This window comes from Choloepus didactylus, chromosome 13 (assembly GCF_015220235.1).
Source record: "Choloepus didactylus isolate mChoDid1 chromosome 13, mChoDid1.pri, whole genome shotgun sequence".
Classification (NCBI taxonomy): Eukaryota; Metazoa; Chordata; class Mammalia; order Pilosa; family Megalonychidae; genus Choloepus; species Choloepus didactylus.
The window spans coordinates 94,783,735-94,796,901 of NC_051319.1; the positions used below are offsets into that span (position 1 = coordinate 94,783,735).

General features: G+C 54.6%; 1 protein-coding gene across 3 annotated transcripts in view; it reads right to left on the reverse strand.

The window, feature by feature from the left end:
• Window positions 1-13,167, reverse strand: part of CAMK2A (calcium/calmodulin dependent protein kinase II alpha) — a 65,117-nt gene that overhangs the window by 10,310 nt on the left and 41,640 nt on the right. For 2 of the 3 annotated variants that reach the window (XM_037801109.1, XM_037801110.1), the window contains exons 13-14: window positions 11,478-11,518; window positions 5,800-5,848 (exon numbers count right to left, since the gene is read on the reverse strand). In XM_037801109.1, coding sequence (XP_037657037.1) covers window positions 5,800-5,848; window positions 11,478-11,518 — 90 coding nt within the window. Of the gene's footprint in view, window positions 1-5,799; window positions 5,849-6,800; window positions 6,834-11,477; window positions 11,519-13,167 lie in introns of all 3 variants that reach the window. The other variant, XM_037801108.1, reaches the window with a different exon arrangement.

Below are 13,167 nucleotides of genomic sequence, written 5' to 3' on the forward strand. Positions count from 1 at the left end.
ATAGGTATTTCCCACCTTGTTTGCCTCCTGAATCCACACAGGCTCAGCTGTGACACTTGTCACTGGCAGCCATGAGTCAGGGGCTCCCTGGGCTAAAGGCGTCTTGCGGCAGCTGAGGAGAGAGTTTGGGGCTTAATCATCCTTTGAGTCCAGCTGAGCTTTTCCATTTGGGTGCCAGTAGGACTCAGGCACTGAGCTGTCCAGAACATTCTAGGCATAATGAATCCCAGTTTGCTGAGACTCAGCCTTCCGCTGTCCACCACTGACACACCACAAGCAACGGGTCGTTCCTTTGGAGGTTTAAACACCTGGGGACCTGGACTCATGTCTTCTTACTAGGTGAGTGACATTCTGAGCCCCAGTTTTCCCACCTGTGAAATAGGGACACTACTGACTCTTGTCTGCTCAGTGGTGAACATGTAGTGGAAAAAACCCAGGTACCAGATAGATTGTCATCTAAATTCCAGTCCAGGTGTTTACAAGCCATGCAACCATGGGCCACGAGATTGTTTCCTGGTGTGTCCAATGGGGATGGTAGTGTCCTCCTCCCAGGGTTGCCATGAGGATAGGATGAGATGATGTACGTGAAGCATTTGGCCCAAAGCCTGGCACATAGTAGATGCCCAGTGAAAGTATTGAATTCCCAGCACCTTCCTCATGTACCCCTCACAAACTCCCTGGGAGGTGGGCAGGGCCAGGTTTCCCCACTTTACACATGAGGAGATTGAGCCTCAATGATGAAGGAATCTGAAACCAGGCCTCCTGGTCCCCAGTCAGTCTCACAGAAGCCTCACCTGGTTTGGCAGGGGCAGGGCCCCCTTCTCTCTGACCCAGCCTCGGGCCGAGCTTTAAACCTGGCCAGCCAAGAGGACTGCTGCAGCAGTCCCAGGTAAAGTCCCAGAGAACAGCCCAGGCCGGGCCTCTGCAGTCTGGGGGCCTGGGAAGGAGCCAAAGCCTGCTGAGGCCCTGTACCTGCCCCCAGACCGGGGTGCTCACTTCAGGCCCGAAGGACACAGAATCACAGAGCATCCAGGCTGGAAGACCTTAGAGATCAGACTCCAGCCCCCTTGTGAAACTGGGGGAGACACTGAGGCCCACCGCAGGCTTGTGACTTGCCTAAGGACACAGAACCTATGAGATGCTGAGTCTTGCTCCCCACCTACAGCCTTTTCCATAGGACCCTGCACCCTCACACACTGCCTGTCATAGCACTTACCCAGCTGTTGTGTAGACCCGTGTACTTTCTCATTCTCTAACTCAAATATCAGCCCATAGAGGCTAGAGCACAGTTGCCCTAGCCCACTATATCCCTGAAGCCTAGAACAGGCCTGGCCCCCTAGGCCCTCATTATTGAATGAATGAATGAATGAATGAACGTGCCAGGCATTGCCTTGGGTGCTGAACCCAGGTGCTCTTGATGCCTTGCAGGAAAACTTTGCAAGTTATCACTTCCAACTCAAAGACCACCAAATTGAAAGTGAGAGGTTAAATCATTGGCTCCGGGGGAGCTGAGACTCCAGCCAGCCCATCAGTCTCCCCGACACCATCTCAGGGCAGGACCCCCCCGTGCTGGGCATGTGGTGGGTACCCAGTAGATGCACCAATTATCACCCACAAAGTCAGTCACCTCAGTGAATGACTAATTTCTTTCTCTCATGCCTCCAATCAAAATCACCCGAGTCAGGAATGAGTCTGACTTTAGGCCATGAGCTCCGGCAGGTCACACCAGGCTTGTGGCACTTCTATCTCTGGGGCTTCATCTGGGGCTGGGGCAGAGGCAACACTCAATACATACGTGTTGAGCGAATGAATAAATAAGTGGATGGAGGGCTCCAAATCAGTGCCTGGGGCTGCTGTCTTTGCCCTGTTCCCCAGAATTACCCAAGTTGTCTGGTAACTGCTGTTCCTGGGAGATGCAACCCTGGCCAACTCTGCCTTCTTTTATGGGAACTGGAGACTGAGGATAGACCATAAAAATAGTCTAGAGGCCACTGCTCCTCCCCAGCCCTGCCAGAAGCCACCCTGTTCCAGCCATTCCCACCTAGAATAAGGGGTGCTGACCCAGAGGGAATCCACGTGCCACTGACTGGCCATGGGATCTGTGCCACCTCCTTTGCCTTTTCTCCATGGACTTTCAGAACCCTTCCAGCCTGGCGTTCCTTGAACCTGTGCTTGTTGTCCTATCTCCCATGAGCTTCCTCTTGCTGCCATCTCCAAGAGTCTAGCAAAGTGCTTAAGGGCATGGATGCTGGAGCCAGAAGGGCAAAGTACTTCCCCATGCCTCAGTTTCCCCATATGTATAATGGAGGCACTGCCAGTACTTACCTCACAGTGGTCTTTGGAGAATTAAGTGTGTTTTGAATAGATCAGTGGAAACAGCTAACGCATATATGGGTCCTTGCTAACTCATTCACGTAAATGGTGACGCATTTTGTTCAGCATTTAGAGCAGCGCTTGGCATGCCACGAATGAGAGCTGTGATCCTTGTCATTTGGAGATCTCCAAATGGGAAGTTCCTGCTTGTGCAGCCTCTAGCCAGGGCAGAGGTGCTTCCAAACAGCCCAATATGTGGTGGTTTGGTCTTGACCAGAAATTTGTGGCTTGTATTCTGCTGGGCAGCCCACTGCATTGTCGGACAGGTCTCAACTTTTGAGTCTCCTTTCTCCTTCCATTGAACTTTGTCTCCCTGAAAGCCCCCAGTTTCAGTTCTGGTCCTCCTTCTGCCTTCTGGGTGGAGCTGGTTCCCCTAGGCAGCCACCATGCCCTCCCCCCTACCAGTCTTCTCTTCTCAAGGCTGAGGGCCGCTACTGGTTGCTCCAGGATGTTGTTTCCAGGTCCTGACTCAGGCTGGCCATCTACCCCTCGAAGGCCCTTGACACATCTGAATGCCTCTCTGAGTATGAGTGTGGGCACACGATCCCAGCTGTGCCTGGATACTGCAGAATGTCAGGGCTAGGGTGGCACTCTATCTGCTCCTCAGCTCTGGACACCGTATCTCCATTGATGCAGCCTGAGACAGTGCCTGACTTGGCTATGCCTCCAGCCCCAGTCTAAGCCTGTTGGGCAGGAATCTCCCTATCTCTCCATTTTAGGACAGAAGATCTGGGGGCCTCGTGCTCCTCAGATCTGGAGGAAGCTGCTCTGGTTCCAGGCCCCTCCCATGCCCTCAGCAGCCCCTTCACTGTGTGAGGGTTTCATCCAGCAGCTGCTCAGAAGTGACCACTGGTGCTGTTATCTGCCAGGTGTGCTTCCCTATAGACGGGAAAGCTGAGGCCCCAGAGAGGTTAAGGCACTCCCTCAAAGTCACACAGCATGGCGAGGCTGCGATGGGATCAGCATTCCTGGCTAATATTTTCTAGAAAGTCTCTGTCCAGAATCTGAGGTAGCTCTCTGGGCTGGAGAGGAAATTAATTTTTCATGAGCAGACCAGGAGGAGGGACAGGAGTGAGGAGGAAGCCTGGCAGAGCCCTGTGCAGCCAGAGGGTGAGTCCAGTGCATGAGGCCTGAGGCGCTCTGAAATATTAATGTTCCTTTCTTCGCTGGAGGGAAAATGTTCCCTGAAGGATGACATTTCTAATTAACTTTAATGTTAGGTCAGAGTCCACCCCAGCAGCTGCTATTCTCATTTGGTAAGAAGATTTAACAAATTAACACCAGAAAATGGTTCTCTGGAAACATTCTCTGAGGCTTGGAGAGACTGGGGAAGGCACAAGGGCTCCTCTCTCCTGCCAAATCCAGGGAAAATCTCCCGACTGATCCAGCATCTCCTCCATCAGAGGTGGCCTCTGGGGCTTTTTTACCCATGGGGAAACTGAGGCAGGGAGCAGGGTCCCTGTTCTGTATTTATAGTCTGGACATGCCCTTCCTCCTCTCAGGGCCTCAGAGCCTCCTCTACGAAAGGGGCATAAGTGAACAAAAGTCAATCTTTGCAAATTTTCCCACCCTCTCGCTAAAAGAGAGGCTAATGTTTACATGTACTGGAGCCTCAGGGATACATTCCCAAACCATTACCCCTGGGGAAAATGTCTTTGATGGCTCATATTTTACGTCAGTAACACATACAAATTTTGCATTCTATTTCATAATATTTTCCTGCATGTTTAACATTTAAATATTTGTCTTAAAATAACCTTTGAGCAAGACGGATGCTCTGAGATGTCATGTGGCTTCCTGTCATTCTACCACAAACTCCAGTTTCAAAAATAAGAAGTCGAGACTCAATTAAACAATGTGCCAAACACTGTGCGAGCACCATATATACATCCTCTCATTCCATCTGTGCAGCAAACCTCTGAAGTTGGTACAATTATTACCACCTCTTTCCTGTTAAGGAAACAGGCTCAGAGATGTTGAGCAACTTGTCCAAGGTTACCCAGCAAAAGGACTCGGCAGAGAAGCCCAGGGCCTGATCATCTCCACATTGTCTGTCTGCTTAGAGACCAAGGTTCTGAGGTTACACTGAGTCTCTGCAGAACCCCAGTGCCCAACTTTGACCATCGGGGTCAAACCTCAAATATGGGGGAGCACCCCAAAACATGTCTTGGCCCACGGCAGACTCACGGAATTGGAATCTGCGGGGGCAGGAATACAGTTAGAAAATTGTACCAGGGGACTCAGAATGCTGACCTGACCCTAACAGGTCTGCAGGTTGTCCCTTGTGCTTTGCTCCAGTGCAAAATATTCATTCCATAACAGAATGCTCTGTTTCCAATCATTGTATTCTTTTTGCGGTAACATATCTAAACTCCTGAAAAATGTCTAAATGGACGCAGCTGAGTTCCCAGGGGTCCCGGGAGATGGCCCTTTTCTCCATCTCACATGAGCTCCTGCATGTCTGACACCACTCGAGCTGTGTTCGCCTGTCTCCTATCCCAGGGGAAGGAGGGGGGCCGGGTGCAGGCCGGGCCAGCAGGACGGTGCTAACTCATCTGGGGATCCGGTCCCCACTGAGCGGAAGTCAGCGCTCCCTCCTCCGTCCTCATGATCCGGGTGCACTCTCTGCACACCGAGGCCACCCACAGTGGCGGGTCAGGGCCAGGCTCTGGAGCCAGACCGCCTGCTGCCACTCCTGACTTCACTGCGCCCGAGCCACGGGACCTCTCCTGTCGGCTGGAGGACGGGGTTGAGAACAGCACCCCCCTCCCAGGGTTGTAGTAAAGATTACGTAAATTAATATATATAAAGCAGGTGGAACCTTGCCTGCTATATATAGCAAGTGACCCACAAACGACAGCCGTAATTACTATTATTGTTACTTCCTCTCTTACTGTCCCATCACAGTTACCTGGGCTTTTGCCCTCTCCCCCATCTGAGAGCTTTCGAGGCTACAGCCACCCCTACATTTTGGGTTAGCCTTAGCAAGTGTTTCCCACGCTCCAGTCAATTGAACTTTCTGAATAGTTGCCTTCCCATCATCTATTATTACGATGTCAAATTATGATATTTTAATATCAACTCACTTTAAAAAAAAAACAAACCTGAAATATACCTATTTTAAAAGGAAATGCATACCATTTATAAATTTATGATTTGGACCTGTTAAATCAAATGTTTTCTAATGCATATTAAAACAAACGCATAACCCCTAGAATAAGAAAAGCTCAGCCCTGTACCACCAATGGCCCAAGGACCCCATGTGGGGGAATAGTGTCCCTCAGTGGACCTGGGCTGTAGGCGCCAAAGCTGAGGCTCTTTGCAGAGGAGCAGGACCTGACATTGGCACTGGGGCCCTTTCAGGCTGAAGGGCACCGTGAGGGGGGTCTGTCCTGGGCCCAGCCCCCAAGCAAGGCCCCTCCCTACCTTTGGTGTCTTCATCCTCGATGGTGGTGTTGGTGCTCTCTGAAGATTCCTGCAGAAAAAGAACACGGGGGGGGGGGGTGGGTGAGGACCACCTGGCAAGGGGCTGAGGCATGGCCAGTGGAGGGCTGCCCCAGGGGCCTGGTGATGCGGCCAAATCCCATCAGCCTCACAGGCTCTGCGTCCGGATGCTGCACTAAAAACCCTGTCAGACTTTCCAGCCTAAGGTGGGGGAGGGCCCAGCTGAGCAGGAGGCTGGTGGGGTGGGGGATGAAAGGATGGATGCAAGAGGACCCTGGCCTTTATAGAAGGAGTGGGAGAGGGTCCCTGGGCCCTGTCTGCTAAAGGAAGTGAAGAGGGCGCTGGGAGGGGCAGGAAGACACCATGGCGGCCGTAAAATGGCAGGTGAGGAAGAGAGAGAGGAACGAACAGCGTGAGAGAAGGCAGGCTTTCCAGAGGGGAGAAAAACCACGCAAAGGAGTGAGACAGCAATGGAATCAGAAGAAGAGGGCCATGGGCCACCACGCCACCACTGCAGCCCCTAGACAGAGGCAGGCTCCGCTGCCTCTGTCGGGCCCTGGGTGGCCTTGCAGAAGCTCCAGAAGGGCTTCCATGACGCCTACTGTTTTAGCCAAACCAAGCCCCACCCTCACCAAACTGGCAAAAGTCAAGCCTGGAGAAGAGTTCTAGAGCAGAGAGGTGAGGAGAAGCAAGAAGCCAAGGGCTGGATGTGGGATTGGGTTCAAATCGACCTTCGTACCAGAGGAAGTTCTCAGTTCTACGGTTGGGCTGGTGGCCCAGGCCACAGAATTGGAGGTGTCAACAGAAACACGCAAACAACACACACACACAACACACATATTGTCACACAACACACACGTACCAAGCACGCCCTGAGCACCCTGTCCCCGCCCCAGGTTCCCAGTGCAGCCTGCAGGAGGGAGGCAGGAGCGAGGGTTCGAGGCCCAGCATTTACCGGCGTTTAGGAGACGGCAGACACTCACCATTAACTGAACGCTGGAACTGGACTTTCTTTTCTGGAAAAACAAGGAGAAGAGATGGGACAGGAAGAGACACAGCATGAAAACGGCAGGGAGTAGTGGAACGACAGAGGAGGTTTGGAAGGAGGATTGGCCTCAGGGCCATCCTCAGGGGTCCTTTGCTGACACAGCAAGGGAGCAAGGAGTCTGGGTCGCCAGGAACAGCTGGCCTGGGAGGCCACTGTCCCTCAGCCTGAAGTTCTGGGGCCTCATGGACTCCTGCCTGGGCCTCACCAATAGAACCACCAAGCTCCAGGCCAAGTCCGCCTTGGCCCTGCCAAACTCTGATGGGGGAAGTGAATCCTGGGTCTTGGACGCCAATTGCTTAAGGCCTCCAGAATCCAAAGCTCTCGAAGGTAGAATGGTCTCTCAGGTCTGGAGGTGAGGCCCTATGCCTCCTCCAAGGCTCCCCCAAATATTTCCTGGGTGAGTGTCAGAGTCACTTGGGAAACTTGTCAAAATAGAACTAGGTCCCCTCTGAGAAGTTTAAGTAGGTCTGGGGTGGGGCCTGGGCATCTCCATTTTAAACAACATCCCCAGGTGATTCTAAAGCAGAGCCTAGGGTGGGAATCACTACTCTTCTAAATGGCCTTGAAATCTGGCTTGTGTGAGCAACTTCCAGTGGCTGGCCTATTCAGCTCCTTGGTGCTGATAGAGAAACCGAGGCATGGCCAGAAGTAAAACTGAGCCTAGATCTTGGGTTCATTTGCCCTGCCATTTGACCTATTTTAGCTTTGGGGGCATTTGTAGCATCCCCTGTATCAACTATGGATCCAAGGGAAGGAGAAAAAGAGAGAGGGCAGATGTAATTATTGTTTCCTTCTCTCAGCTCTGAGTCAGGAGTCTTAAAGACTCACATTCAGACTGACATTTCTGAGGCCCAGAGAGGGGAAGTGACCTGCCCAAGGTTTCTCAGCAAGCCACCAGCAGAGCTGAGCCTGGAACCCAGGCCCTGAGGGCAGGGCTCTTTCCTCTCTGCCCAGGTCTCCAGGTCCCTGCAGCCTGACCCCTTTTCAAAGGCTGGTCCTCTCCTAGATGTGCTTACATCCCAACAGCCAGGAGGCCTCTCTTCTGGCTGCAGTGTTGGGAGAGCAGAAGAGGGACTTAAGATGCCTTCGAGGGTAGGCTTTTGCCAGGGTATGCACTGGGTATTACAGTGGGCCTCTGAGTGCTAGGAGCCTAATGTCCTATGCTCTCAATCTACAGCCTCCACAGATGTGGCAGGGGTGGCTCAATGGGCATTTCCAGCATAAACGCTCACTACATCTTCTCCAGTTGGATGGGACAGTGTGACTTCCGTAACTAGCAGCCTGCAGGCAGCCCCTCCTCTCCTCTCCTCTTCTCTCTCCTCTCCTTTTCTCTCTTCCTAGCATTGCCCCCTCCCTGGCTGGAGCTCAGCCAGGCTCCTTGTGTGTGGGAAAGGGGATAAGCCCACATAGCTCGGCTATAGCAGCAACCTGAGTAGCTGCACAGGGGCCAGGACGTTCCAGGTGGGAGACGAGGAGGGAACACATAGCAGAGACTGCATCAGATCTGGACGCACAGTGACAGGATGGGACATAGGGGAGGGTCACGATGGCACGGATGGGACACCAACAAGGGCAGTGAGTGGGGCTGAGGGGTAGAGAAGGTGGTTTCTCATAAAAAGAGGGGCCTAGGGGTGGCTGGCATGGGGGGCATTGCTTCCTGGAGATAGAAAGACTCAGTTTCTCTGAATCACAAATGATACTAACAATTTCACACTGACCAGCTCTTCAGAGTTTAATTTACAAGGGACTCGCACAAAAAGACACACATCTCTCAGAACCACATGTAAAAGAATGGTTCTGAAGTTAGCAAGGAGGGTAGAAATTGAGTACTGATCAAATTTTGCCTTGAAAAGTCCTTAAAAGCCCATAAAGTACATTATGTTTTAATATCTCTGGTAATTCCAACTGGCCAGCCTTCCCGCAGTGTTCGAACCTGTCATTAGTTCCTCGTTTAAGCCCCAGATGAAATTGGTGGTTTGTCTTTAGGGATCAAGTTGCAGGAAGAATATGTATCCCCACCACCACCACCACCGCCACCGCCACCGCCGCCACCGCCACTGCCTTGGCTGAATTTGGGCCAGTTAAAGGAGCACATGCTGTGACTTTCCCCAGGCGCACTCTGGGGTCATCCTCTCGCCAGCCCTCTGCAAGCAGCTTCCAAAGTCAATGGAACCCATTCCAGGTCTCCTCAGGAAGGGCCTGTGGGGCTCGGACTCAAACCTATGGCTCCTTGGCTTGAGGTCCCTCTTCCCTCATCGTGAAAAGACAACTGGACCTTGTTCTAGCTGCTCCTTGCTCTGCTCCAGGGAGTGACCTGTTGCAGACTGGGCCCCCCACATCCTGGGCCAGGGCCTGGGGTTACTCTTGTTTTCCAGTGGGACTTCCTCCTTCTTTGTTCCCTAGGAAGGGAAGGAGACTGAGCCCAAGAGACAACCAGGCCAGAACTAGCTTTGAGTTTCTCCCCATCCGCCCCGAGCGGTCACTCAGTCAGGGCCTGTCCTGGGCTGCAGGAAGCAGTGGCACTTTGTGCAGCTCTGCCCACTTGAGAGCCCTGCAGGAACCAGCCAAAGCCCCCCTTGCCCTCTGACTGCCTCCACCTCCTGGTCTTGCCCCAGAGGAGCTAAGCCAGAGCTTCCTTGCAAGACCCAGCCTGGGGGAGGCCCCGTCCTGACCTCGTGCCCAGTGCCCCTTCAGTCGGTCTTTGCCAGGGCCACATCCAAGAGCCCAGCAGACCAGGGGCAGCTTCCCCCCTTCCACTGACTCGGACCATAGCCCACCGGTGCCTGTGGCCTCTGCCCCCACATTCCTCAAATTGGGGCCATGGAGGCAGTTTTCCCAGGCGGCCCAGCACCCCCAGCTCAGCATGTGCACACCAGGAGTCAGAGAGAGTCCCAGCTGCCCAAAACCTGACCGCCCCCATGCTGTGCTCAGTACTGTGCAGCCATCCCTCTGTCACTCTTTCAAATTAGGGGTGCAAGAGGGGTGACTCAAGTGTAATCCAAAACAGCAGGCAAGCTAAAACTCAATTCTGGATTCCATTTCAAGATTTGGGATGGGCACACATTAATGTTATAAATTGAGTTGGTTTTACATCAGGGATTCCAAATATTTTCTTGAACAAACTTTGTCTTCAAGAGAAGTCTTACCCGAAAGGCCAATATCTCAAACAGATAAAAGATGTAATGAGCAAGTGTCACACACCGGCAGCGAGCTAATCCCTCGGCGGGTACATTATCTTAGATAATCCTCACAAATGGCCCTTTGAGGGAGGACCCCATTTCAGCCTCATTGCATGAATGAGGAACCCAAGGAAACCCGAGGTCTCACTGCTGGTAAGCCCACCCAGGCTCTCCTAAGCACCCTGCGATGGTTATTAAGGTGGAGCTGTTCTGGTTGAGGCGGCCGTGGGAAGCTCAGAGCCGTTTCCTCTCAGCACCCCGCTTCCTCATCCCACCACCACCCACTGCCCATATGCTAGCAGAGGTGCCTCCCCAGAACTCTGGTCTCCCATGAGTTCACTTTGAAAACCACTTACTTTGGCCAACAACCAAATAATTCTGTACTCCGCAAGACGAGAAAGGAGAATGACCAGGTAGGGCTCGGTTGCTTTCCGAAATCTTGAAAATCCTTGAGCCCACACCCCTCCTACCCTTGCCCCTTACACCTATGGGGAGACTCGGGCCAGAGAGGGCTACAGGCGGAGCAGAGGCCCGAAGCCTCCTCCAACCTCCAGCCCAGATCCCCTCGCACTCAGCCCCCCGACAGAGAGGAACCAGCAACCTGAGACTGTGAACACTTTGGTGCCACCGGCACACCTGGGTGGCTGTGTTGGGACAGCGTCCCACACCACCCAGAGTCCCGGGCGTGGCCCAGCCCTGGGTCCCTGGCCAGGCAGCGCCCTGAGCCCTGGAAAAGGCAGGGGCTCAAGAAAGGAGAACTCGCAAGGCGACCCAGTGGCTGGGGAAGGGTGGGGAGATGCAGAGAGCAGGGGACCAGGTCCCAGAGAGCAGAGGGAGAAGAGAGAAAGCCGGGAAGGAGGCATCAGCTGGGGGTGGAAGGGAAGTAGCTCGGGCATCTGGGGCTTGGCAGGGAGGTGGGGCACGGAGGAGGGGATTCTTGGCCCTGACACGGCAGGCCTTGGGGGCAGGGGTTCTTCTGGACCCCAAAGCCAAGGAGAATGCTGTCCATCCTCCACACTTTGTGGGTCAGACCCAGGTGTCCCGTACTCGGGAAGAAGGAGGCCATCCTTCATGACCCCCTCTGCCCCCTCCTTGCATCCTCTCCCTCGCCAGTTCTCCAGTCCCAGAGAACCACAAACATCTCCTTCTGATCTGCCCCTTTCCTTGGGCCCGCCCCACCCGAGGGCACCTGCCTGGCCTACCCACCCTCAGCACCCCACTCCCTGCCCTGCCCGCCCCACCCCAGCGGTCAAGGTGAGCAAGTGGGCGCCCAAATGCCAGGCCTCTGGGGCTGGGGCTGGGACTGGGGCCGGACCAGCTGCAGGTGTGGCCACATCTGCCCAGAACCCCATCAGCAAGGCGGAGGGCTGGCTCCAGCCCTGTAAGCCGGTGCCTGCTGGTGGGAATGCTGCCAGGCTGCCGGGGGAGCTTACCTTCACGCCATCGTTCTTCTTGTTTCCTCCACTCTTCCCTCCTGGGGAGGAGAGAAAGTAGAGGGTTAACAACACCAGGCAGGGCACCAGGGCCCACAAGGCAAGGAAGAGAAGCATCCACGGCGGCCAGCGGGCACCCGGGGCAGGAGCAGGGCCTGTCGGCGATCTGGGGGGGAGACTTCCTCCTCCTTTCCCTCCTCCTTCTGCTCTCCCTCCTCCTCCTCCCCTCCTCCTGCTCCTCAGCTGCCCAGGGAATCCAGAGGCCTAAGGGGTGGGCCTGGGCTCCCTGGGTTCTCAGCAAGCCCAAGCGTGCCCCTCTGGCCCCAGGGGCCAAGGGAGGTGTCCGCCGCGTCCTAGGCCTGCAGGGTGGCTGATTCAGCCTGGGGATTCCCTCTGGATCCTGGTCACCACCCAGGCTGGGGGTGGCCAGGGGGAGGCCGACTGCCGGCCTGGGGCTGGACGCTCCTGCCCCGCCCCGGCCTCTCTAATTTTAGCCCCATGCTGCCACGGAGGTCATGCGTAAGCCCTGCCCACTCGCTCCGGACAGCTGCAGGCCGCACTTTGCTGGTGATGAGAAGCAGATGCCCCCTCCGGGGCCCGCCCCTTCCTTTCTCTGCAGACCCTGGAGCCCCCCATCAGGGCTGCCTGTGTCTGTGGTGGTAGCAAAAAGCAGAACAATAGCTTTGACGGAGGCCTCCACCTCTGGCATTTTCCTTTGCCTCCCTCCTCAGCCCCTGGCCAGAGCCCTTGGAGAGGGCATCGGCAGGAGATGGCATGGAATGCCCATCCCTGCCCAGCCTGGCATCCAGCTGCTTCAGGCCTTAAGCAAAGGTCTTAAGTTGAACGAGTCAGAGTATATATAAAGTGCCTAGCACAGCACTTGACCGCTATACAGTAGACGCTCAGTAAATGGGAGCCATTAGAGTTCCTTCTCCTGGGGGCCTGGAGAGGGTGAGCTGGGCGAGGGGTTGCAGGACATCGACACCCTAGGGGCTCTAAGGGTTGGGGTTCATGGCTGGGCCAGCTTCCCAGGGATCCCTCACATTTCCACCGATGACCCTTCTTTCCAGGCTTCAGTCTAAAGTTTTCCTCTTGCAGAGCAAGGAGGGGGTTTCTGGTTTTGGTCCTTTGCATTCTCAAGGCTCTCTCCCTCCAGCCCTCTTTGAAGTCTGCCTACCCTGTGCACCCCCATCTAGCCTGTGAAAGCAACCAGTTCTGAGCCCCACAGAGCCAGGAGCCCCGAACGTCCAGACAAACCCTTTAACCACCTCCACCGCCACCTACCCACACCCCTTGGAGCCTTGGCATTAAAAACACAAAAAGTGAGCTGACCTCAGAACAGCACCCCCACACACACCACAGCTGACAAAGTCCTGTCCCCAGCAAAAGTCTACAGGGAGCTTCATTAGGATGAACCAGGCTCCGCAGCCCCATTTTGCAGAACTGAGGTCCAGAGAGGGGACAGGTCCCAGCCCAGGGTCAGGTAGTGAGGCAGCCTCCGGGTCTCCTGCTGCCCATCCCAGGGCTCTTCCTGTGTTTCAAGGTTCACTCCAGCTCCTTGGTTTTCCTAACTTGGTCCTTCCTGGGACACACAGGCAGAGAGACTTCCCAGGACCCTGTCCCCCAAGTCGGGGTGTGACTGAAGGTGTTGGGGGCTCAGCCAGAGCCGAGGCTGGAGGAGAAAATCTGG